At 49.0% G+C, this 26,506-nt stretch overlaps 2 protein-coding genes across 7 annotated transcripts in view; one reads left to right on the top strand and one right to left on the bottom strand.

Annotated features, from left to right (window-relative positions):
- NCALD (neurocalcin delta) overlaps positions 1–17,196 on the top strand; it is a 279,891-nt gene extending 262,695 nt beyond the window's left edge. For all 3 annotated transcript variants that reach the window (XM_045454028.1, XM_045454029.1, XM_045454027.1), the window contains 2 exons: positions 11,287–11,392; positions 14,471–17,196. In XM_045454028.1, coding sequence (XP_045309984.1) covers positions 11,287–11,392; positions 14,471–14,568 — 204 coding nt within the window. In that variant the 3' untranslated portion in view covers positions 14,569–17,196. The remainder of the gene's footprint in view (positions 1–11,286; positions 11,393–14,470) is intronic.
- A 5,463-nt stretch (positions 17,197–22,659) lies between these two features.
- The window catches only part of GRHL2 (grainyhead like transcription factor 2), a 168,854-nt gene continuing 165,007 nt past the window's right edge, over positions 22,660–26,506 (bottom strand). For all 4 annotated transcript variants that reach the window (XM_045454032.1, XM_045454031.1, XM_045454030.1 and 1 more), the window contains exon 16: positions 22,660–25,665. In XM_045454032.1, coding sequence (XP_045309988.1) covers positions 25,551–25,665 — 115 coding nt within the window. In that variant the 3' untranslated portion in view covers positions 22,660–25,550. The remainder of the gene's footprint in view (positions 25,666–26,506) is intronic.

The raw sequence follows: 26,506 nt of genomic DNA on the forward strand, positions 1-26,506 counted from the left end.
TCCTCTGCCTCACTGCAGAAAAAGGGGCGAGTACATTCTCCTTTTGAAGAGAACTACTTCCTGATTGGGATCTAAGAAAAAAAAAATCCTGTTAGCCACTGTGTTAGCTCCTGTTTAACATTTTTTTGCACAGTTCTCCTGGTCGATGATGTGGTGGCCAGTATTAATGAATATGTTGACCCCCAGTCAAGGAGAACCCTCTGGACCCCACGGGCTTCTGAAAATCAAACCCGGCACCCATTTTGTTTCACACCTGCCCTGAAGCACTGCTAAGTAGCTGGGAATAAATAGTAGGGGAGGAATACAGACACTCTCCCTGGGCTGAGGAATTCTGGTTTGCAAGGGAGGGTGAGAACATTGCAGAGAATGTGCAGAAGGTGCTGGTAAGCACGGGTTTTTCCGGAGCCTGCAAATGGAGTTTCCTACAGCACCCTGAGGATTGACATTCACGACTCACCAGCCACCGTGGGGAGGAAATACTGTGGCACCTCGAGGCGACTTCCAAATTGCCAATGAGATTAAATTACATTTAGAATCATTTTCCTATTAAGGGCTGTGTTATTCTATTCTGCTACTTTGCAAACTGACGATTCATGCATTCTGTCTCATTCTAATGCTAATCCCAGGTTTCCAGTGGATGAACTGGAATGTGTAGGATGTTGCCAAACTTTCCTTCCTATTTTTCTTCTCTTTTTTCACCCCATTCTGAAAGCCCACACTCCAGACCCTGTCCCTGTCCCAAGAAGTTGTGTATCCTTGTGCGGATTCTCTCTCTCTCTCTCTCTCTCTCTCTCTCTCTTTCTCTTTTTTTGGTTCCAGCTGGTCTGCACCATTGAGGCAGTACCTTTGCAGGGGTGCATGTACTTCAGAGAGTCACTGTCCCATTGGGTTTCTGCTTTGCAGGCAGGCAAATATATGGTAGAGAATGAGGAGATGAGAGCAGGCCAGAGGCCAGCAGAAGCATTCACAAATTAAGGTCCTATTTCTTAAAGTGAGTAAAACCTACAGCTTGATGACAAGGATCGATATATAAATTCTTGACCGAACTTCTGCTCCTCCAAGACTCAGCAATGCAAAGCAATTTAATAAAATGCAAATTTGTGGTGTTCACCTCCAGACACTAAAACCGGGCGGGGTGTAGACTGGGGTCCAAACAAGTTTATAATTAGGCTTGACAATGAATGGAGTGTAGTATTGCCTACATTTTCTAGTGTTTTTCTTCCCTGATGTTGCTTCTCAGAGTTAGGTGTCAGTGTCCACAGAATGGCTTACGGTGACAAGCTTTGGTCTCTGTCACACTGACTGCACTGTGGCAGTTTCCTCTTGGTGCTGTAACAAATTGCCATAAACTTAGTTGCTTAAAACAACGGGGTCGTTATCTTACAGTTCTCCAGGTCAGAGGTCTGAAATTAGTTTTACTGGACCAAAATCAAGGTGTCCATGGGCTGCAACCTATGAGGGAAGCATTTCTTGGCCTCCTTCATCCACGCTCAAAGTCAGCAATAGTAGATTGATTGAGTCCTTCTCACACGAGCGTTTTCCTGGGCATCTCACTCTCCTATCTTCTCATAAAGACCATTGCACCTACACTGAGACCAGCCAGATAGGACTGGTCCCCCATCTCAAGGTCCTTAACTTAATCACATCTGCAAAGTCCCTTTTACTATATCAGGTAACATATTCACATGTTCTAGGGATTATGACAGGCATATCTTGTGGGGGACCATTATTCAGTCTGCCACATATACTAAAATGCAGATATTTTCCTTTTTTAAAAAAATAATTTTGTGCTATATCAACATCTGGATGAACAAGCAAAAACATACACAGATTTATTTTTAGAGTCTTGAACATTTTTACATTCACATGCTTATTTTTTTTTAAGTGACAAATTTAGGAACATGATTTAGGCCCAGTGTTTTATTGCATCAAAACTGCCTCTCGGGAGTCATGAGCCAGACCACAGCTCTGACTTTTCCCCATTTTACAGCAGAGCCTCTCCTCTGGGTGGGAGCTAGGGTCAGCCCTCTGCTACAAGAGCAGGGAGAAGGCTTCCTGTCTGTGCATCAGCCCAGGTGGAGATAGGTCTGCACACCTACACCCTTCACAGCACAGGGGCCGAGGAAGGGGCCGAGTGAGCCAAAGAGTGGCATTGCTGATTTGGCCATGAATGCCTGGACCTTCCCTGGGATGTTGGGGGTAAGAGAGCACTGAATTTGAGGATCCATCAATGGGACCACAGCACTCCCAGGGAGAGAATGTAGAAAAAACATAGAGTTAAATTAGCCCCCTTCTGTTCTCAGGAAGTAACCAGGACCCTTGAAAGAACAAGTTTTTAACTACAGGACTGTCATTGGTTAGGCGTATATAAGCTGCATTGCATTACCTTTATAACTACATGAAAATCATAGGCTGAGACAAAAAGGGATCGCCCATATCCAAAACAAAGATAGAGCAGGAGCCAAGGGAAGGATTGGCACGTGAGAATGGGTGTCTTTCTCTTGGCTGGCCTATTTGGTAAAGCATGCGACTCTTGATCTTGGGTATTGTGAGTTCAAGCCCCACGTTGGGTGTAGTGACTACTTAAAAAAGAAAACTTAAAAAAAAAGAATGGGTGTCTTGTGTAAAACAGGTCAATATCCCTTTGCCTCTCTTCTTTTTTAATCTCCCTTTTCCTTTTTCTTCCTTGGGCAAGTTACTTAACCTTTCTGTGCATTGTTTTCGTGATTTGTGAACTGGAACTAATCATAACACCTGCCTCATGGGTAATTGCTAAGGTCGGACAGTCATTGCAAGCAAAGCACCTAGATCGGTGCCTGTCATGGGGTATCACTCAATAAATGTTGGCTACCATTATCCTAACACAGTTTCCAGAGCTAGGACAGGATGTTTGCCTCCTAAATAAAGGAAGGTCATTTCCTAAAGGACTAGGTAATAGATAGAATCTCCTATTAAGTTTTAAGTTAAGTTTTACCTAGTAATAAAAAATATGTTGACAAAGAAGAGGGAGGTAACCCCACACCTTCAATTGGTGGATCTCACAGAAGAGATATTTTTGTTCAGATGACTTTAGGAGTTCCTGAACTTCTTCACCTGTTATCTTTTCTACCAAACACTAGGCCATCTGAGAATAACTAAAACTTCTGGGCTACTCTGATGCTCACAGGACTCAGGTAAAAGAAAGATCAGCTTTCCAGGAGAGAATGTGGTTGGCACTAGGGATCCCCCAAGCCCAAAGTGGTTGACCTGAGCCCACAGGCATACCTCATGCATTGGGAGTCTTTGGGGAAGACCTGGCTGGATTTGTCCTTAAGTTCAAGTTAGAGACTTTCGAAAAGGAATACACAGGACACTTTCGGAGAGGAATACACAGGCTGACATAATATTATCCCTAAAAGTCCTCCGGGAACTTACTTTGAAGACCAGGTTGAGAGTGTTCTAATTAGCATATTTATTACTTGGATGTTAATGACGGCTTCGACGTTGGGGGTAAGAGAACACTGAGTTTGAGGATCCATCAATGGGACCACAGCACTCCCAGGGAGAGAATGCTGTCTTGGAATCAGACCCTTCCTCCTAGTTATGACTCAGGGTTAATTGGCATTTTTGATGAAGGCAAATGAACTTCAGGACACCCTTAGTCTACCTTTTTATACCTTTTGAATGAATGAGACCTGAAGGAAGGAGATTGGGGGTATATTGGCAGCTCATCACAGAAGATACATTTTTGTTTCTTTTAGCAGTATTGGAATATTTTTCTTTTTAAATGTTTATTTTGAGAGAGAGAGAGCTCGAGCATGAGCGGGGGAGGGGCAGAGAGAAAGACTCCCAAGCAGGGGGACGGGGCACAGGTTTGCCCTCCAGGAGCACCACACAAATGCACAGATTAGTCCCAGCTGGTTGCAAGATCACCAACTGTGACCTTTCGCACAACCAGCTTGTGAGTATTTGTGCCACAGAGGAGCAAGGTCAGGACCGGGAAACCTTCTTTACGTTCTTTAAGAGCCACTTCCTGAGTGGCACCTTGCCACTTGAGTTTTCCTCCCGATCATCTTTCTAAATTGGTGTCATAGACACTAGGTCAATTTTAATATATTCCTGGAGACCTAAAACACTGTGCTCTTTTGATTCTGGGGGAAAAAGAGTGAGGGGTGAGACAAGAGCTTCTAATCTATTTTGATATGGTACCTGGGAATTCAGGTCCACACCCTCACCTAATTCTCAGTTATGAATGTGGACCACGGATATGACGCTGGCGTGCACCTTCGATTTCTTTCCTGGAAGAAGTTCTAAAGCAACTGCTTCGGCTAGTGGCTTCCTCTCAGGACTAATCTTCGCGCTTACCAGTTGTGTTTGGTTTATCCCTTTCTTATTAGGGGATTAATCTTATGACAAGAGTTTAACTCTTAGCATCCAGTATGCCATCTGGCAATATGAGCGAGGCAGCCCTCTCTGGCTCTTCCCTTCCAATGTCCTTTGTGGACTGCTCTTCGTTCTTCGGCTCCCTGAACATGGATACTCTCAGAGTTCCAGCTACAGCCCTTATTTCCTCTCATTCCCTCCAAGAAGTCTCCGCTCCTCAGTGTTTGCGGTGGGTTGAGCATAATGATGAGTGTTTTCCACGCTGTGGTAGTTTCCTAGGGTTGCCATAACAAATTGTCATAAACTGGGAAGCGTAGAACCACAGGAATGTATTCTCTCAGGGTTCTGGAGGCCAGAGTCCAAAATCAAGGTAGGGACAAGGTTGGTTCCTTCTGGGAACTCTGGTGGGGAGGGTAATCTGTTTCACGCCTCTTAGCATCGGTGGTGACTGGCAACACTTGGCATTTCTTGGCTCACAGCTGCATCACTCCAGCTTCTGCCTCCATCATCACATGACATTCTTCCTGTGCGTCCGTGTCCAACTTTCCTTCCTTTGAATTGCTGGATGGATTAGGGCCCGTCCGAATCCAGCATGATCTTATTTTACCTGATTACATTGTCAAAGACCCTATTTTCAAATAAGGTCACCTTACCAGGCTCTGGGTAGACATGAAGTTTTGCAAGATACTGTTCAACTCAGTGCACGTGCATGATGTCATTGAATCTTCATGCCAACCTTATTAGCCCCAATTTATGCAGGACAACTGATTACTTCCAGATCTCCAACTTTGTTACGTCGAAATCTTAGTAAACATCTCCACCGAGATGTTGCACTGGCACTTGAAGGTCAGTATTCCCGAATCAAACTCATCATTGCCCCCCAACCCCCCAAACATGGAGGCCTAGAATACAACAGCTCTGGAATGTCTGTTAGGGACCATAAAAGGCCTCTTCGGATGGGGCTCTTTGAAGCTGCTTTTGCGTTGCACTTAATGTAAGATTGAAAACAAATATTAATTGCCCATATCTAAGAATGATGGGTATCACTGCTGACTTAAAAGAGGACAGTGACAGGAGGAATGATAGATTTAAGAAAATACTAAGGAGACAGATTCACTGGGTCCTAGAAATGGAGATAGATGGCAGAGAGGTGCCAAAGATGTCTTTGCACCACAGGGTGGATGGCAGGGCTATTCGTGCGCGCGCGCGCGCGTGCACACACACACACACACACACACACACACACACACACACACAGGATTTTGAGGGCAATGAGTTTGCTTTTTTCAAGTAAAATCTTACATGGAACCTAAAATAGGAATGGAGCGGCTTTGGTTGAAAAGGGACAGGGTCTTCTCCCTTCACCCTCTCCCTGTGAAGGTACCTACAGCACCTGCATAGAACATTAGGGAAGTTACTGACTTCAGGTGTTCTTCTCACTCTGAACAAGAAACCACTGACACCATTCCAGACACACAGACTTCGATCCTATTTCAAAAGTGTTTCTAAGAAAGATCCTCACGGCCTCTCTCCACCCTCATTTCCCGATGTGCAATATTCTTCTAAGTGGGGTGCTCTTCTTTATCTAGAATCTCAAAGCAATCCCCCACCCTGTACCGTTTAACTTCTTCTGCCCTTGGTCAGTTGTCACGCGGCCTTGGATGTCCTGTTAGAAGACCCTCCATCTGGTGAAAAAAGACGGTCTGGTTTCCTTTAGAGAGAGAAGGTCAAGTTTGACTCTTGGCACTGTGCCTGCCCTCCGTTAATCCTACAACTTTTATCAGTGCAGACGTGACTCCTAATTTTCCAGAATTCCAAGAAGTGGTTCATTCAGAGGAAAAAAGGAAGAAAAATATAGGGCACAAGGAAGCTGGTGAGACCCCGGGCTGCAGGGCAGAAAACTGTCCCAAGCCTATATAGGGGCAGAGCCAGAGCTGGGCTCTTGGGCAACCCATAGCTCTGTGTTTACCCAGATTTGAGAATAAGGCTCTTCAAGTTTAATTAAAAACAGGATGTCCCTGCTGGGCCTCTCATTGACATTGCTAAAAATAAGCAGGAAAGTAGCCTGGCCTCTTCATGGTTTAATCCCATTAAATTTGGGGAGGGGGGGTAGTAGAGCTAATAAAAGACATGATTTGTTTCAGATTGCTGTCTAGCATTGTGTCTTTTCTCCCTGTGCTGTGGAGTCCTAGATTCTGAAGTTCTAATGCCATCAGCTCTGGGTTATTGATGCCGTGGGAAGGGGACAGACGATTTCCCAAATGTGGTTTTGCCTGGTCGCCATCTACTTACTCACTCTTGGGACCACAGGGACTTGTCACCTCAGCTCTTTGCTCACTGCTCTGGTGCCACACACATCAGAGACCTGGTTTTGTGAATAATCCACTAACCCCTGTCTGTGAGTTGATGCACATTTAAAAAAAAAAAAAAATTCTAACCTAGGGCCATGAAAGAGCTGTCTGGAATGTGAGCCTCTCGAAGGAGCCCTCACTTCCTCCTCAACTTTACAATATGCTCAGACATTGTGCCTCTTGCCCAATTCCAGAGGTCCTGTTTGCAAATATACTGAGGTAAGGGCATCCTGACTTTCTTCATTGCTTTGTTTTGATTTGGATTTTGGTTTTTATTTTAACCCATCTTTATTTCTCTGTTCCAACCCCACTCCTTTGGCCTAATAGCAAAAGGCTAAATCTCTTAAAGACCTTCTGTTGAGTGTGGGAACCTCATTTTCTAACACAAATTCATCTGTTCATTTGATCTTTCGTTTGTTCAACCAAGAGTATTAAGGGAATAATCTCTGGATTATTGCACAGTTGACTTCCCATCAGAATTCCAGGAAGGAGAAGAATTTCATGAGCCCCAGCTCTTAGAGGCTGGGAGTTCCAAGGAATGCTCCCGACCAGTGAGTTTACTCACCATCATGGGAACCAGAGGTAGTGTAAGTAAAGGCTTTTGTAACAGTAAGACATCACTGGAATCATTGCACCCATCTAAATGGTGCTTTGGGTCACCAATATGGTGTCTCCCTAGCCTTCTACCAGAGGACTGGTGAGATACACAATAAGAAAGACCATATCGGTCATGTTGATAGTTGACTGCCACCACCTAGCACGTAGTAGACACTCAATAAATGATGAGTAAATTATTAATGACAGTTTTTAAATTCTCTGACCACCATTGCCTGCAAGTAAGGGAGTAGGGATGGATTTGGGGAGTAGGTGCAAATAGAATCAAATTTAATATCGCTTCTCTCTTTTGATTGCTTATTGGAGAAATACAAATACCCTCATGTGATCGGGGCCCCAGTGGTCTGTCCTGAGCTGCTCCAGAGCCACATCTTGTACCATATCCCCCACACTCCCTCAGCCTTCTTGCCATTCTTCCTACCTGGGTGTCTATGCACCTGTTTCCTCTGTCCCTTTTCTCTGTAAGCTGTCCACTTCCTTCATCTTTTTGCTTTCCTCACTCCTCGGGGAAGACTGCCCTCATCCTCCCGGCAAGGAGTGTTCCCCTGTTACAACATCTCTTAAGACCATGCACCCTCCTTTGTAGCACTTTCCTCAACAAATGTTTTACACTCATTTCTTTGATTGTTTAAATAATGTCAGTCTGCCTTATTTAACAGTAAACCTTTGAGGGCAAGGATGGGGTAGATAGGCCTGGTATGTGATAGCTGATTGACAAATAGTTGGGGAATGACTGAGTGAATGGATGAATGACAAAAGGAGAGGGGGTAAATTGAGATCAGGGGTTTTCCCACCTGGAGTCCGTGGACGGGCTCCTGAATCCATGAGCCCCTGAAGCTGTCTGTAACAGTGAGTGGAGATCCACGAGCATGTGCGCCTGGTTCCTGAGCGGAGAGCCCGTAGCTTTTGATAGACTGAAAAATTGTGGGGGCCAAGGGCAGGGTGCCCAAGATGGGCCACTTAGGCATGAAGATTATTTTGAGTTTTTTAATTGAGCATTTGAAACTGAGCAGATTCAAGGAAAGCTCTTTGCCTCCCCCACAACTGTCTAAAAAGAATTTAGTAGAGGACCCGCTCCAGAAAGAGAGCTGTCACCACAAAGAGCTACATTATGGTATGATCTAGGTGTGGTAGACAGGAAGGAACCTAGCAAGGCCTGTTTGATCAAAGTCCTGTACGTCCCATGGTTTCCAAGTGTCCCCAGGACACATTTGTTTACCAAACATTTACTCCTTTTCATTTTCCTGTAAATTACAATTTTTCCCTTTGAAGTCCCAGACTCCTGTCCCCTTCTCCTTAGTTCAGGATGACATACATGCCTCATTTCGACTGTCTTTGGAATCTTTGATATCTGTGTGGATTCCCCATATGCACAATATTAAATTTGATTTCCTCCTGTTTGTCTCATGTCAGCTTGAGTCTTAGTCCAATTAGAGGGCTTTTGAAGGGCAGAGGAAAGTCTCCCTCTCCAACAGAATCTTTAAGGGGTTTCACATGAATATGTTTAGTTATATAAAGAAAGGGAGGAAGAAAAGAGAATGGGAAGCTGAGAAAAGCATAACAAGAGGAGAAAGGGGAACTTTATAACGAGAAGCAGAATAGAACATTGAGAATAGAGGAAGAGCCTCAGAGGAGGCGATGGGGGGCTGGGGACAGTTATTCCTGAATGAATCCTTCAAACTTATGAGCCCAAGTCTGTGCAAAGCCCTGTGTTAGGAACCATCAGGGGTTCAATGAATAGTCAGATCAGACTGCCACCATCCCGTCTAAGAGGAGAATGTTGTTGGTAACTACAGTTCAAGTAAATGGGATGGAATGATCCAAGAGAGGCTTTGAATAGAGCCATTTGCTAGCACAGAGGAAGGGAAATTACACATAGAAGGAAGACCCTGGAAGACTTCCGGGAGGAGGGTAACATTTCAACCTGCCCTTAACACATGAGTAGGATTTTTGGGAGAGGGAGAGGGCCAGGTGAGCACTGAGATAAGGGAAGAGCATAAACAGAGCTGCTGCTGGTCCAGGAAACCAAGGTGGGTGTTGGGCAGGTTGTCGAGCTCTGGAGAGGACTTCTGCTCTCTGCTGCCGTTACCAAATGTTCACTGGGTCCAGGAACTCTCAGCACCTGTCTTCCTGTTTGTAAAAAGAACTCTATCTTTATGGGCTTTTCTAGTTCCCTCCAGGAGTCAGGTGTCCCCAGAGGCTTGGCATTTGGCACTCTAGGCCCAGCACAGATGGCGGTGTAGACCCGGGCTAGAGTGGACAGCAAGTAGGGGTCCAGGAGGAAGACAGAGTGTGGTTTGTCTCATGCCTTCGCCGCACACTTCCGTGAACGTTTCCTGAGGGAGCTGACTATGGCCAAGTTTACCCCAGTGACACCCACGATCTGAGACCGAGCTGTAACTCTGAGCTTGACTTTTCTCCCAGGCAGAATCACTGTGGAGGCCACCCTGGAGTTGAGCAAGGGCTTTGGGGGGGTTTCAGACAGACTCAGGGAACCTGGCCTGAGGGATCCCTATGGTGTGGAATCCGCCCAAGGGTGAACCCTGGGCGAGTCAGTTTTTCATTCCTCATTTATTGATTGGGATTAGAACATTCGCCGCCTTTTTCTCCAGAATGAGGCAGAGTTTATCCTAAAAAAGACTGTAAAGCAAGTTGAGCCTTTAGTATCAATTTTTTTTTCTCTCACACATTTCTCATTGGAAAACTACTTTCTCTCAGCTGGCTTCCTTTCTCCCCTCCCTCCAACTATCCCATGGCATCGGAAGCTCCAGAACGTTCCAGATTTTTTTATGCCCACCCTCCTGCAAAATCTACTTTTTCTAAAACTGCTTCCCCAGACTAAAGTACCCCGAGTGAATCTGATTAGCAAAGTCATGGCCTGGGGATAAAAACAGTGACTTTACATTATTTCCAAATCAAATCTACATTTGACAACTGCCACATTCCAAGCCTTTACTGAGTACCACACGGGCTCCACTATGGTGGGGGAGACAGCTTCAGTATTGCATACGAAACTCAGTCAAACCCTCTGTTGCTCATCAGATTTACCCAATTTATCTTAAGCCTTGAGCTGCTTAATTATTTAATACAAAGCTTGGATGGCAGCTTGCCTCCATCTTGGGGATGCCCGGGAGCTTGCTGGAAAGGAATGTGAGGTGATTGCCACATATGGGGGCAGGGGAAGGGGAGAGGATTGGGATGGATTAGTAATGTCTGCCTGGGAGAAGACATGCACGGACATTTGCAGGCCATCATGGGTTTATTATGCTTGAGGGACCAAGGTGGAGAGACCCACCTGTCTTTCTGACCTGAGGACTGTTATCCACAGGCTTGCTTTTAGAAGTGGTGTTCTCAGGATAGCAACAGCAGCATCACACGGGAGCTTGTTAGAAATGCAGAATCCCAGGGGCACCTGGGTGGTTCATCCAGTTAAGTGTTGACTTAGGCTCAGGCCATGGTCTTGCCCTTTGTGAGTTCCAGCCCCGTGTTGGGTAGGCTCTGTGCTGACAGCTCAGAGCCTGGATCCTGCTTAGGATTCTGTGTCACCCTCTCTCTCTGCCCCTCCCCTGCTTACACTCTGTCTGTCTCTCTCTCTCTCAAAAATAAATATTAAAAAAAAATTTAAAAAGTGCAGAATCCCAGGCCCCCATCACCCCCACCCCGCCCTGATCAATCAGATTCTGCATTTTCACAAGATCCCCAGGGGATTCATATGCACAAGAAAGTCTGAGACACAGGGGTCTAGTGGTCTTCCTGCCAGGTTCTCACTGCTGGAGCAAGCAAGTTCTGCTGGCCAGGGATCTCTCGGTAGTGACTGCATATCGGTTTTCTACGATAGATCGGCAGGAATGGGACTAGCTCCCTGGGTTAATGGAGGATGTCCCATTCACCCCTACATTTGGGAGGTTTAATAATAAGGCTGTTATGTTTCTGGCTTATACGTTGTTTCTGTCCCCAGGCGATCTATAAGATGGTTTCCTCCGTAATGAAAATGCCTGAAGACGAGTCAACCCCAGAGAAAAGGACAGAAAAGATCTTCCGCCAGATGGACACCAACAGAGATGGTAGGAGGCCAAGGCTGCTTTGCTCTGCTCAGTGGGGACTGCTGGAGGGGCTGGGGCCACCCAGGCAGGGCAATGCCACCCGAGGGCAAGATACTGGCCGCAAAGACGTGGCTTTCAGCTCTTTGTGAAACTGGCTCATCCCGCATGCTCCCTGGTAGTACAGGACAGAGAAGGACCGAGGTGGGAACAGGCCTAAGCCACAGCAGGCTGGATCCCTGCAGGCCAGCTAATCAGAAAGCAGAAAGGGACTTGGTGCTACTCCACTCAGACCCTGGCCTTTCACCCCAGCCTGCCCAGGGGGTGTGGTTGGGCTCTTCTGCGCATGCCCTAAGGTGTTGGTTTCCTGGAGTCTGGTCTTCCCCAGCCCTTGTGGGGAAGGGGAGGAGGGGAGGGAGGTGGCCAGCAGTTTCCACCCTGAGGGTGCCATCCACAATTCAGACCCAACAAGAGGAATCAGAACAATCCAAAGTGAAAAGGAAGAGTGGATTTCAAACTCAAGGACAGTGGGTTTTAGATATTGGGTTGCCAGGTAAGTTATAGGAGGCCTAATCAACTCTGAATTTTGGATAAACAAATGATTTTCTTTCTAGAAGTAAGCCCTGTGAAATATATGGGACATACTTATATGAGAAGAATTCTTGTTTATTTGAAATTCAGTGTTTAACTGGGCATCCTGTATTTTATCTGCCAAATCTGGCCACCCTATTTAGATGGGACACCTGAATTTAAAGCGCTGAGCGCTGAGTCTGGTACATAAGAAACCCACGCGTCAGGCAGGGTAACACTTGCTATTATTGCCAGCTCCCCTGATTCCCTGGGCGTCCCCAGCAAATCTTGTCCGTGACGTGCAAACGCTCTTGTATCCCCCAAATGGTGCTGGTGGACAGAATGACAGGAGGCTTTGTAGTACAGGGAGCCTCTCTTTCTACTCCACGCGCCTCTGGGGCACCAGCTGCCTGAGAATCTGGCTTTGCAGGGTGCGGACCAATCTGTTTGCTTCCTGCACAAAGGTGCTGTCACATCCGATTTCCCCTTACGCACCTTAATTCACGGCGGATAGATTGTTTTGCGAAGACAAAACAAATGGGATTGTTTGACAGTTAATGAACTTGCTGATTTTCAACTGCACCTTTTGCTGGTGCTCCAGGGGAGCACAGGTGGGTTTGTGTCCTGCTCTAGGGCCCAGCCCCCTGGCAGGAAGAGAGCTATAGGATGAGCGAAGGTGCGGGTGCTGGAGGACAAAACTTTCGTGTGTGCTGCTCATAGGCAGGGAGTTAGAGGCTCGCTATAATGGTGTCACGGGGTCCTGACTGGGGCAGCATTCGCGGAACACATCCTGCTGCTAAAAGCCCGGTGCTTTTCTAAGGGGCAAAAGTGGGGAGGGGGTGGGAGCCTGGAGCAGAGGCTTCACCGACAGTCTCCCCACTGTGAGATTCTTCTTGGTGGAGGCTCTTTGCGTGGAGCCCCAGGCCTCAGACTGGAAAAGTCAGGACACACAGGCAACGTAGCCCTGGAGTCTACTCAGAAGCACATGGGGAGTTAATCCAAGAGACCCAGACATAGAGGTGAAATGTTGGGTGTTCCCCGCTGCTTCTGGTCCAAGGTTCCCAGGGCTTACCTTTGGAGATCCTCAAGTGTTCAAGTGGCCATTGCCCTCTGCCTTTGCTCATGCCAGCCTTTCAAACCTAACAAGTTATCACCATTTTAACCACTGCCAGAGCAGGGGCAGGACACAAAGCCTAGAGGCAGCCTGCTCTATATTAAAAATAAATAGATGCATAAAAGCCCACCTTTCTCCTCCTCGTAGCTAAAGTAGATTTGGTTAAATGAGAACTAGGTGCTGGGGGAGGGGGTTGTGACGAAGGGGAAGACATATTTGTTGATGTCTCTGAGTATGGGGTGGTGAAGGCTTCCGTAGGCAGTATCCTTCCTGTCTGGGTCTGGAATGAGTGGAGAAGTAAGAGACAATCCTTGAGGATGGATTTTGTTGGGGTGGGCGGGGGCGGGTAGAGCCTAGTGTGAGAGCCTGAGGGCATTTGGACAAGACCCACAGCAACAGGAAGCCCCAGTGGGCATGGGCTGTCCTCGGGGGCAGGGGGAGCAGGTCCCTTGTGGGAGCTCCTATCAAGAGCAGGCCCAGCAGCTCTTCCCAAGGAGGGACCCTTCTGGAAGCATCAGCAATGGTGGAGAAGCTTTGTGCCGCCCCCACCCTCCACAACAGTATGACAGAAGGGAATTCAATATATATTCCAGCTAACTCAGAAAGAAAAGGGACACACAGATAGGAATGGGATCGCAGGAGGCCAGGTGTCCCTCCTCTAGCCTGTTGTTTGACCCAAAGGACCCGGCAGGGCATCCGTCTGCCTCGTGCGAACACCCCTTTATTCTCCTTACTTTGGATGGAGGGGCAGCCTCCTCCCATGTTGTCCAAAAGAAGGTCCTCCCCCCAGATGTCTGCGAGGGCCCCTCTGCTCACATGCAAGCAGAGGGACTCTTGCAGCAGACCTAAGTGCACCCGAAGGAGGCCAGCAGGCTCTGGGAACCGTGGGAACCCCATGACGGCTTTGGTGCTGACAGAGCACAGCTCATTCTCCTAAAAATGCAAAGGCCAGGGGCGCCTGGGTCGCTCAGTCCGTTAAGCATCAGGGGCTCTGTGCTGACAGCGCTGAGCCTGCTTGGGATTCTTTCTCTCCCTCTCTCTAAAATGATGATGATGATGATAATAATAATAATAATAATACTACCACAAAGGCCAGATAACTGTTCACCAATACTGAATGAGAACCTCCCACCCCCTCCTGGGAGCTGGAGCTGGAAGAGCTATGAGGGCAGGGGTCCTGTCAGGGCCACCTGCCACCAGGTCAGCGATGGGCTCCCAGGAAGCAGGGTGCCGTGCTAGGTGCTAGCTTTGCGGTGATGAGCCGCGCCCTGCCCCATGGGTCTCAGGCGGGAAGGGCAGAGGGTGCGACCGACCGCAGGGGAGAAGGTGAGCGGTCGCCGCCACCAAGATGCAGTGGGACGACCGTAAGGCCCTGCAGCTGCCACCAGCCGCCGCTCACCTGTCCTCTTGCTTTCTAGGAAAACTGTCCCTGGAGGAATTCATCCGAGGGGCCAAGAGCGACCCGTCCATAGTGCGTCTCCTGCAGTGTGACCCCAGCAGTGCCGGCCAGTTCTGAGCCCCGCGCCCTATGGATCGTAGAGCTGCTTGTGTTCCCTTTCGATCTTCCTTTTTAACAAGTTTGTCTTTTTTTTTTTTTTTTTTTTGCCAAACAATATTGATGGTGATGCTGCCCCCCCCGTGAGGTCAGATGCACCTTCCTCCGTGACGCCTTCAGCTTCCTTTGTTGTGGGAATGCCCGGAGCCCCAATCGCTTGTGGCCGAGCATGGACAGTGCTGTCTTGCACAGACCTTGTGGTGTTCGTTGTTCTATGATTTTTCCATCGCTATTATTATTGTCATTTTTCTTCTGATTCCAATGTCTCTGTTCTGAAACCGAAGACTCGGGGAGGCAAGAGAAGGGAAAACAATTCGGTCCAGTGATTCAATCGCAAGCTTCCAGGGGCTTGTTGGAAAAACAAAACTCCCCACCCGGGTCTGGAGTCGCACATGCCCTCGGGGTGATGGTGCCATGTGCTGGGTTCCACAAGGACAAGGAACCCTCTGGGGCCAGGCTACAGAAGGGACGTGGAGGCGTCCACTCCACCCTCTTCCCCAGCAGGCTGTTGTAGTGTCTAAGCTGTGAACGTGTCAAGGTAAATTCGTAGAGAAGAGGAAAATGATGGCTCAGCTGTTTTCTCACGGCGTTTACACTAGCTGAGCTAAGATGAGTTTCTTTGGAAATTAAACACAAATGGTAACTTATATAACAAAACCAGACCCATCTTGTTGCCTATTGTGATTAAGACAAAAGACTGCTGTACATAAACTATTGGGTATTGCAGACCAAATTAAGTGTTTTGCCTTGTTTAAATGAAATGCATGTTTAGTGAGCACTAATACAATCTTATTACAGAAGACTGTTTTTAGTAGCTTAATGTGAAGTAAGCCAACTATAATGAATGTCTATGTCTTGTTTTAAAGTCATATCTGTCTTTGCACAAATGCACCAATCTACAGGTATATTTTATATATTCCAGAGAAGTACAAAGTCACCATGACTAGGACCCAACCTTAATTTCGAATGCATTTCCAGAGTGGTTGTGCCTGGAGACTAGACTAGGGCAGGTTTAAGTGGGACACGTCCTTGGGAGCCACCAGAAGGCTCATATTTGTGAGAGATGTGAGGTGATGGTTAGCTCACTCAGCCCAGCAGCCCAGTGGTATTAGATTGGAAGTGTGGTGCTCTTCTGAATAGATCAATATTCCTTAGACCCCCAAAAAATATATATACCATAAATTCTTGGGACTTCCCAGTGGTTTAAGCCACATGTATGATTAGGGAGCTGTATCTGGAATACTGACCTTTTCATGCTCGCAGTGGCCCTTCAAACAATCAGAGGTCGGGCAGCCGGCTGACTCATCATGAAGAAGGCATGGGCCAGTGCGTCTGTGATATCCAGGGCCTGCTATGGGGAATCCCAAAGTATTTTCCATCACCATGTTCTCTGAATGCAGATTTCTATTTTGAGAGGCGACAGTGCAAATTTGCATCACTGTTTGGTCTGGCAATCTCACGCACACTAATTGGAATTGAAAGTTAAGAGTAAAAATTGCTGATCACAGGTAAGTCCGTCATATTTTCCCAAGCAGTGGGCATGGGGAAGTCCAAACCCTCAAGGATGTAGATGGTAGAGCCTGCCCCAGGAGGAGGCCGAGAGGTCCTTAGTGGGTCTGTCTGCACTGAAGCTACTTCCTGAAGATCATGACCCACAGAAAGACAGAAATAACCGTGAGGAAGATGATGTTGAGTCCATTCTAACTCTAGATTCCTCTGTGTTACTTGAGTCCATTTTAACTGGTAGCAAAAATCTGAATTTGTATGGTTGGCCAAAATGAACCAACTTTGCAGAATGAAATTTGGAGGCCTAGACTTGGTAAAATAATCTTTATCTTCCTCTAAGTGTCAGCTCCTCCCAGTCGGTCAGCCCTGAGACTTGCCAAATTCCTCCTTGGGCCGAGTGGTAAGATCTGGGTCTGAAAACCAGGGGATTACCCTAAGAGGCGGAGAGCAGAGGGGGTGAGGGACCCAGCACCTCTGCTGGTCGTGTTCAGGAGGTGCATCCTTCCCCCACCCGGCGGTTGGGAGGGAAAGCCCTTCCTGCTGTGGACTGAAGACCAAATTCCTCCCTTTCAGTTCTCCAAAGAGGGTGGGGAGTCCGTTAATATTTGGGCAAGTCCGCCTGGGCTCTGCCTTCGGTCAGGACATCTTGTTGAGCCAGACTCATCCAGTTCCCTAGAACTGAGAGCTGTAGTGAGAAGGAGGGGAGAGGGGCTCCAGCTGCTTAGGAGAGAAAACAGAGCCAGATGCATGGCTGACGAACACCGACATGCCTGAGATGCACAGAAATAGTCCTCGTCCTGGCCTGCCATTGACCCTGTCTGTATTTTCTCGATGGTTGTTTTTCTCTTCTATTCCTTCCCAGGAAGGGCTTTGTATGTCCAATGCAATGCACTTAAATTTGGCCAAGGGACTCTGCAGCACCCAGAAGGTTGAATGCCTAAAAGTTTATGTCACTCCTTTGCTGGGCTGTTTATTGTCATTGCTGTGTTGAGGGACCTCTGGAAATGGTCTGTTCTGTCTAAAATCAAGGCAGTCTGTGATTTCAAGGGACTGGAATAAAGTGGCTTATGACTTGAAGGATGATACAGAGTGGCCGACTATCCGTTCATACCCTTGTTGAGGGTGGGGAAGGGATGTGGAGGGTGCTGTCCCATCCCATCTCCATGTCCAGGGGGCACTTTCCACAAATGGATTTAATAATCTACAGTTGATCCTTGAACAATGGGGGGGGGGGGGTTACGGGTACAGACCCCTATGCAGTCAAAAATCCACATATAACTTTTGACCCCCCAAAACGTAACAGCCTACTGTTGACCAGAAGCCTCACTGATAACATAAACAATTAACACCTATTTTGTATATAGGTTATACACTGTACTCTTACTGTAAAGCAAGCTAGAGAAGAAAATGTAAGAAAGTCACAGGAAGAGAAAATACATTTACAGTATTATAAATCTGCATATATGCAGACCCATGTAGTTCGAACCCATGTTGTTCAAGGATCATCTATATATATTCACAGATCCCATCATGTGGAGAGGCCCCCATATCAGTTGACCTTGTGTCTCACTAGCTTGGCATTCAAGCACTTGATTGTTTGGGACATAAGGGTTTTGTGCCTCATTGACCATGCTGCCCCAGGTCAATATGCCTGAGTGAGGGTCCAGGTGCTGATACCCACCTCCCCCCACCGGGCGTGGCTCCTGCCCTAGAGACACGGGAGCCTGGGTTTGTTAGAGGGGAATGGGGAGGTGCCGAGCCCAAAGCCCTGTCCGAAAGCATCCTGGGTCTGCACGTGGGCTTCCTTACTTCTCTCCACTCACTTATTTCTTGGCCCTCACTTTCTTCTCACTGCCTCTCCTTCCTCACAACTGGAGCTGCAAACTCTAGTCCAAACGTTAAGTGCAATGGAAGGCAACTTCCTCTTCAGTGACAGATTGATCTCTTCTCTGCCCTCTAACCTTTTCAGTCTGGAGAAGAGTCCGTAGAAAAGATGATGTGATGCAGACCCCACACCGTCCATGCAATTCGGATCAGGGTGTGTGTGTTTTGTCGTTGTCATTGGCCCTGCCTCCAGCACAGAAGGCCATTAACCTAGAAAAAAGGGACTGAGTGTCAGCTACAGTAGGTGCCTCACGGGCCATCCAGACCTCCTGTGGGAATGGAGTTGGCCTGCAGGGGTTCTGTCTTCACCGTTTGTCCCTACGGACTAGCAATGGTCATGATACTTTCGAGTTTTGAGCCTGTTGCTCATGGCACCGATGGAGAGGTGGCTGGCAGCTGCCACACAGATCAGGAACCTGCACTCCTGCACCTGCTGGAGCCAACCTGGCAAGTTCCAGCAAATTTCCAAGACTAAGGCTCCTGTTTTCAGGGCATTGTCCTAATACCCCAACTCAACTGGATCCCCTCACAGCCTAGTCCAGGCAGGGAGGGGGCATACCCGTTGAGGAGTCGTCTGAGAGTTCTCTAAGTATGGGAAAGAGATCCCGAGAACTGTCTCTGGAAGAAATGTCAATACTTCACACGTGCCTCTCTTGGCTTGAGTATGCTCAGCACTCTTGTTTTTTGAGGTGGCTCTTCAGCTGCAAGAAAAACAAGAAGAAGAACATCGAGCCTTGTATTTCCCAAGGCAGCAGAGAATCAACCAAATCTGCCTAAAATAGAAAGGTTTGTTGCATAGTGAAAAGATGTTCAGGCCAAGGGTGTAACCAATGGTACATTAATGTCAAACAGGGTTCTCTACATTTGTTGTTGTTTTTTAAATGTTTATTTGGGGAGGGGGGAGGGGCAGAGGGGGAGGGAGAGAGAGGGAGAGAGAGAGAGAGAGAGAGAGAGAGAGAGAGAGAATCCCAAGCAGGCTCCATGCTTAGTGTGGACCAGGACTGGGGCTCGATCCCATGACCCTGAGATCATGATCTGAGCCGACATCAAGAGTCAGACGCTCAACCGACTGAGCCACCCAGGCACCCCAGGTTTCTCTAACACTTGAATGCTGACCAAGACTTAGATAGGTCTCGGGTGCTTGCTGCACTGGGTACGAATGCACCATGCACGGTCCCAGACATCCCTGGGGTTGCAACCAGTGGTTACTCTGAGAACATTCCATGGTGTGGAGCTAACCCCCTAAGGCAGCTCAGAAGGGGCAAGAGCCTCAGAGAGTCTTATTTCATGCCTTCTTTTCCCAGCACTATTCCAGGAAAAAGAAGGCATTTTAAGAGTTCTAGAGAGGATGGTGAAAATACTTCAAAATTCTGCCCAGCTCAGCCTGCCGACCCTTATTAAATACCAACAGCTACCACCAGTATATCATACACATGTAGACAGATGGACAGACTCTATCTTCCCAATACCAGTATTTAATCACTTTACTGAGCTGGTACTGAGTGTTCAATGGTGACTCAACACAGTACCAGGCACTATAGTCTTGAAGGCGTGTGTATGTTGGGAGAGGGGGGGTAGGAGTTATTAGCAAAGAAGCTCACAGTTCAGCTGGTAAGTTTTGTCCAGCACACTGAATACAATCACAGAGTAACCTACATCTATGTCCATGGCAGAGCAGACATCAAGTTCTTTCTTGAGTGGTGCAGGAGTGGTGTTTGCTACCCAGGGAACAAGCTGGTAACATTTGCCTTTAGTGCCCTTTCAACATCCCCTTCTCTTTTGCTGCTTCTGGCTGATCAGAGGCCCCCCATTGTGTTTCTTAGAATATGAGTCCCCCAAATTAACCCATGTACCTCTTTAGCAGAGCTCAGAGAAGTGTGGGGATGGAGGACCCTGAGGAAAAAAGGTAGAGCATACTAAGTTGGTAGACCAGAAACCCCACTCGATGAATGTTACTTGTAAGAATAGAGCCCCAGTGAATCTCTATGGGAGACCTTTTAGAAGGAGTTGGCTGTGGTCACCAGGGCAGAGGGGGGCGGGGGGGCGGGTGCTGTTCAGATCTTACCTTTTGAGAGCCCTGCTAGCTGATTGACAGGCTCTGGCTGCAATCTTTGGAACCACCTTAGCGTTTACTCTGAGGCCACATTCTCTGGGGCTGCTCCCAGTGACCGCACATGGTGGAGTGTTAGAACTGGGCCATTCCTGCCCCACACAGATTCTTCCTGCAGGTGACCTATACTCGAGGACTCCTCAGCGGCCTGGCTGAGGCAGTCTGAAGCTCCTCTTACCCAAGCGTCCTTCCCTCCTTCCCTCCCCCCTTCTCTCTTCCCTCTTTCCTTCCTTCCTTTCTTTCCTTTCACAGGGGTTAGTCCACACACTCTCCCTCTCTCTCCCTGCTCACTACCCCTTTAGCTTTCACATGAGTTTCCCCAATAAATCTCTTGAATGTCTAATCCCATCCTGGCTTCTGCTTCTTGGACGACCTGAACTGACGCAGTGACCATCCCTTACCCATTCCTGTTGACCCTCAGTTCCATGGGCTCAGACACTCGAGTTGGCAGCCTTCCCAAAGTGAGTTTCACATTGGTGACTTTTCATTACATTGTACAAGAGCTCAGGGTAGGAGGGGTTATATTATGCCTTAGAACTGGGGTGATGACAGAACCCTGGCTCTCCCAGGATGAGCCCTTATTACTGTGCTGATGCCAGGCCACTATCACTTTGCACCTACATCACTGCCTCGGAGGGCAGACTACATCTAACCTGCCTCTTTGTCCCTAGCATGGGGCAAAGTAACGAACCGAATTAGCACAGAGTGAAAGGCAAGAGCCGGGACGGGACCCTGTGGCCCTGACAACTGGTCATCCTCACCTACCTGACCAGAGTTCCATATGGGGGGGGGGGGGGGGGCGGGGGAGATGGCGAGGCACACCCAGCACCTTGGCTGCCACCGGCCAAGGGAGGGACTGCCTCAGGACAGATGTGGAGACCAGCTACATCCTTTACAGGACCTACTCGGACCTGTGGGTCCACCTGACCACCCATGGAGGCCGTGGAACATGGATCATGGCAAAAAGGCCTTGTGGCCCATTGCTAATCCCTCCAGAAGCCTCCTCCCTCAGTTCCTCCCCCAGCCTCCTCTCCCCTGCCCTCTGGTCCCGGCATAGCGGCTGTTGGGAGTGTCACTGGGGTTGCAGCCATCAGAGAAGACTTTCTCGAGGCAAATTTTTAGCCAAGATTTGAAAGCTGTGTATGTAGACAGTGTGAAATGCAGAAGGATGTAGAAATGCTGGTCCACAGGAGAGCTAGCCCAGGGACGTGTGCCCTCGGGAGCGATGGACTAGGCGACACCAGGGACTACGAGGGACAGTATCGGCCGGTGACTTCTCTCACGTCATCTGTGGTCAGACCACTGACTGCAGGTTTTGCCGCGTGGATGTCGCACACACGGATTTCTTCCGTAGAAGTTTGTGGTGTCTTTTCCGTGTGAGTTAACAAATGCTGAGTCGACAAGACGCTGCGAGTGAAATCTTCCTCCAAGTCATCACATTCAAAGGGGTCCTCTGGAGAATGAGACTTCTGCTTGGGGGAAAGAGATGAAAGCCCCTGGCCTCCCATCCTCCCTTCAGAGCTGAACCGGAAACGCTGGTATCCCTCACTCACGCTGCCCCCTCCCTCCGACTTGCAAAGACCACCAATGATTATTTTAGGCCTCGCCATCTTGTGGCTTTGCGTTGTTCCAGGCAAGACTGGAGAGAAGCTAAAGCGAGAGCTGTATGCTGCTCTTTATTTTCAAGAGGGCTCGTCATGTGACATCTCCCAGGCTGTGAGCATCCGGGTGACTCCAGATAAATGGAAACATTTGCGCTTAAAACATATATTCGGGTATCTAGGGTGTGTATATTTCACTGTCAGGAAACAGAAAAACAAATCAGCATAGGTCTCTTCATCAGATTTAGTTGATTGATGCCTAAGAACTGTAAAACCCTACAAGCTTCAAAGTATTAAGCCTTTCTAGAATAAATAACGTAGCTTCATTACTTACCTTACTGTGAAAGAAAGAAAGAAATGCTGCTTGTTCAGAGGCTGTCTGGAGTTGAGCGTGGATGACGGCTGAACAGCATGGTGGCCCAGTGAGGAGGCAGGCAGAGGAAGCGCTAACGAAACACTGGAATCCTGAGTCCGGCTGTTTGCCTCTGAGCTGACAGATCCTAGTGACCTGGGAGTTTGGGGGCAAGAGACCATCATGATGGAACTGGAGTTTTAGCCATGTGGTTTCAGCCTCTGTAGGGGCTGGTACAAATGAACTAAAGAGCCAGAAAGTTCCTGTGATAACTTACATGGGGATGAGCGTGAGCGAGGCGGTGAGGAAGGTAAGAGCGTGTGGACAGGACCTACTCTCCCTGCCTTGAGGAGCCGGCCAAGAATAACCACCCTGGTGGCCCATCGCGGCACAGTGAAGGCGTCTTGATTTCTTCAGCCCTCTCCTCATGTAACCATGGGGTGGAGCAGAAGGCAGAGGACGTGCCTGCTGTGTTGAAGTCTAGGACCCGAAGGTGTCCAAAGGGGGCCTAGAATCTTCCCAAGGCCACACTGCGGCTTCTTTCCAACAAGGCAAAGAAGCCCCAACACCCACCTCACAGAAAGCACCAGACACTGTCATTTACTCTGACGTTATGAATATTTATTTTTTTTCTCTTAAAAATGTACAAAAAATAAAATAACTGTATTTATAGTTTATAGATTCCCCTTCTCCCATTTACAAAACTATTAAGTTACATTTGCCTTTTTCTTTTGTTTAAAACACGAGAGCAAATTGTCCATCTTTCAATCTCCCTTGCTTGTTTTTAAGAAAGGGCCGTTCACAGAATTTGGCACAAACCCTCTGTTTCTGTTGCATTTTCCTAATTTCAAATAAGAAGGAAAATAAATGTTTGATTCATTTCACGCCTCGTAAGTTTCTGGGCTGGGACGTGCCTTAGTCTTTCAGGATCCAAGTCCAAGATGACATCTGACTGCGTTTTTCTGTTGGTTCCAGTCTCCAGACACCCATTAAGTCTAAGCAGTGTGGGTATGTGTAAGAAAAATACGTGTTTTACGTGTCCCTCATCTTACATGGATTTTTTTCAGAGAAGCATATTTGTTTAAGTGTAATAGATTTAAGGGACAAGAGAAGAGGCAAGTCTTCCTATCTTTCTAGAGTGTTTCTGCTCAGAAAATTGTGCTCATCAAAGCCCTGCTGACATACATCCAAGCTAGACCATGGACACTCTGAGAATGCAGAGGGGGCAGGAGAAGGATGGGGGGCAGATCAGATGGGAGGTGATGCTATCTCTGCACCACCCTTCGGTGGCACTGGCCCTCACGTTTTTTGTTCTAGTAGGTGGGGGTCACCACGGTGATGGCTCAGGGACTGGAAACAAATGCAAAGGCGTCTCTGATCATCCTCTGCCTTGGGGAAGACCAGTAAACATTTCCCCAAAGAGACTAGAGAAAAAAGGGTAGGGTAACTTGTGTCAGACGCCGCAAATCTTATCTTTTCCCTAACTCTGGAGTCTCTGCCCCAGCCCAACAGTATTTGCCGTTTCGTCTGCCAGTCACGTTCCAATCCACCTCTGAGGCAAGGAGCACGCGAAGTGCAGAGTACGTCATAGATTTTCAACACTGAATCTGTCCGTCACAGAACAGAGCTTCATCAGGACCCAGGAGGGTCCCCATGCTGCTGGTCCAGGGCATGGCAGCCAGAGCGGGGGAGGAGGGAACAGATGGGAGCAGAACTGAATCCGGGATGCAAACCTTTGGCACCACAGGAAGGGATAACGTGTCCAGAAGACACAGAAAGGTGCCCCGTTACCATCACCCGGACATCTTCCTCGGCGCGGCACCCGCTCTCCGTTCCATCCAAATCGTCTGTAGCCTCAAGGAGACACAGCTGGGCTGGAAGCAGCCCTTCTGTCCTGCTCTGGGCGTCAGGGGCAGGTGGGGTGCGAGGCAGGGAGCCCTTGGAGAGAGAGCTCCCTGGGTGAGACGTCAAAGTGCTTTACAAACAAATCTGGGCCCTTACATAGAACCTGCCCTAGTGCAGGACCTGGGGCTGGGGACGTGTCTGGCTACCTGAAGGCCAGTGCTTCAACCCACAAGGGCGAACGCAAACCCCCAGGCCACCTACCTGTCCCTTCAGAGAGAACAGCGGCCCAGGACGGTTCATGATTTCGCGCGTGTTTAGGGAAGCATTTTTTCTACTCTTCGTCTCCCAGAGCATGTACGGGAGGACCAGGCCTTCTCTCTCCCAGTCCTCCTCCAGGGGCTGCCCTTCGGAAGAGCCAGGAGGCTCTGGGGGCACCCCCTCCCCCCGTCCCCCCGAATCCAGCAGCCCGGAGCAGAGGTGGCCACGGGAAGCAGCCCCCCGGCCTGTGAATTCGAAGCTAAGCTGTTGGCATCACTCTCAGAACTGCAGCTGGGCTTTTGGGGGAGCCACGTGAGATGAAAGACGCACTTGTCAACTGTCGGGCGCTGCACAGAGGCCGGGTCCTCATGATCACCAAGTTCTGCAGTGGCCCCAGCACGGGGCCCAGCCGCAAGCCCCCTGAGGTCTGTCCGGAAAGCTCACCGAAGCTGGAGGAGCTGGGGCCTCAGACAATCCGACCCTTCCCGCTGACGAGACCGTTCAGAGAGTAAGAGAGGCCGGAAAGCACATCACCGGGAGGCAAGCGTGGCGGCCCACAGGGCGGGCGTGCCCGCTGGCACCCCTGCAGTCACCGGACAGCCCGAAGGCCGCTTCCCTGTCCCAGCGCGTCCCCTGCAAACCTCTCGCAGAAAGCGGAGCCTCAGCTACGCGTCTCCCCTAGGCCAGCGGCAGTAAACATGCCCACGTACCGCAGGTAAAATATATTATTGCCATATTATAAACACTATGTACATAATAGCCAGGCGTACCTTCTGGGTTACTAATTACACGGTAGCCGAATGTCTTCCTGTACAAGGCCTGGCGGCCACTCGCTGGAAACCCCCAGACGTGTTTAGCAGGACGGCCTTCCCCAGAGACACCTGAAGGCTTGTGACGAGGACGCAGGTGTCCACCTCTGACCCCGCCGACGGCGGCAGCGGGCAGCAGCTCGTTCTGACCAGCCGCTCAGGGCAAGCGGAGGTGAGGCGTTCTTGGGCTCTTCGGGGTGAACAGATTGGCTGTGTTTCCCTTGAAAGGTGAGGGGGGGCTCTGGACGGTCTCACCTGGGGCCAGCAGTGTCCTGCAGAGTCCTGGCAGGCCTGGACCCCGGGGCTCCAGAAACAGGTGGACAATAAATAAGTGTCTGACAGGCCCAGCGCGCCTTCCTGAGGGGCTCAGGATTTAGCTCCAGCAGGAGCCAGGGGATGGGCCAGACACACTGATAAGGGACGGGGCTCTGTGCCTCGCCCGGCTCCCAGCACAGTCTGTAACAGCAGTTGGGGGGGTGGGGGGGGGGGCAGGGCTCTGGGCTCTGGGCCGGGGCTTCCACCTCTCCCAGGGAGGAATGCACCGAGGGCCCCTGCTGAGGGGACGCCGAGACCAGGGCTCAGATTTCCATGAGTGTGATCTTGAAGCCTTCCACCATGCTCTCCATATTGAGAATGAAGGTGTCCTCATTCGAGTAGTGCTCAATGATGTTGTCGTCCATGTTCACCAAGATGCTGCCGGGGAGGAGGGTGGGGGGTAAGAAACAAAGATGCCATCAACAGCAAGCGGTGGGCAAGGGCCGACCCAGGCTGGGGGCTCCCCTAGCCATTCTTTGGCAAGGGAGGCTGGGAAGGGTGGAGCAGAGAGGAGGTAAGGCAGGAAAAGAAGACCCTCATAATATTTTCTTCCCGCAGAAAGCAGTCTGAAGAACCCAAAGCCTCGATTGGTCAGAACTAACCTCACGACTCCTTATTAAACAGGTCTCCGGAGGCATTCAACCCAACCCTCTTGCTTTATAGATTAGAAAACTATGGCTCAGAGAGACGAGCCGGAAATCACACACTAAGCTAGTGACAGAGCCGGGTCCTACACGGGTCCCCTGTTTGCATTAAACCATACTGCCTCTTGAAAATACACTTTAAAAAAGTACTCCAGGGGCGCCTGGGTGGCTCAGTCAGTTAAGCATCCAACTCTTGATTTCGGCTCAGGTCATGATCTCATGGTTCGTGAGTTCGAGCCCCACATCGGGCTTGGTGCTGACAGGGCGGAGACTGCTTGGGATTCTCTCTCTCTCCGTTCCTCCCCTGCTTGTGGTCTCTCTCTCTCTCTCTCTCTCTCAAAAAAAAAAAAAAAAAATACTCCATAGTCAGAGGAAGAGGAAGATGAAGAACTGTGGCTACCCCATTGGGAATGTAATGTGTTTCAGGGTTTCAGAGACCTTGTGTTTACTCTTCACAGCAGTCTTGAAGGTAGGCGTGACCATCACCACCTTGCAAATGAGAAAATTGAGTGCAGGGAAGGTCAATCAGCTCCCCAAGGTCATCCAGCTGGTTCGTGGCTGAGCTAGATCGGAAA

This window comes from Leopardus geoffroyi, chromosome C3, assembly GCF_018350155.1.
Source record: "Leopardus geoffroyi isolate Oge1 chromosome C3, O.geoffroyi_Oge1_pat1.0, whole genome shotgun sequence".
Classification (NCBI taxonomy): Eukaryota; Metazoa; Chordata; class Mammalia; order Carnivora; family Felidae; genus Leopardus; species Leopardus geoffroyi.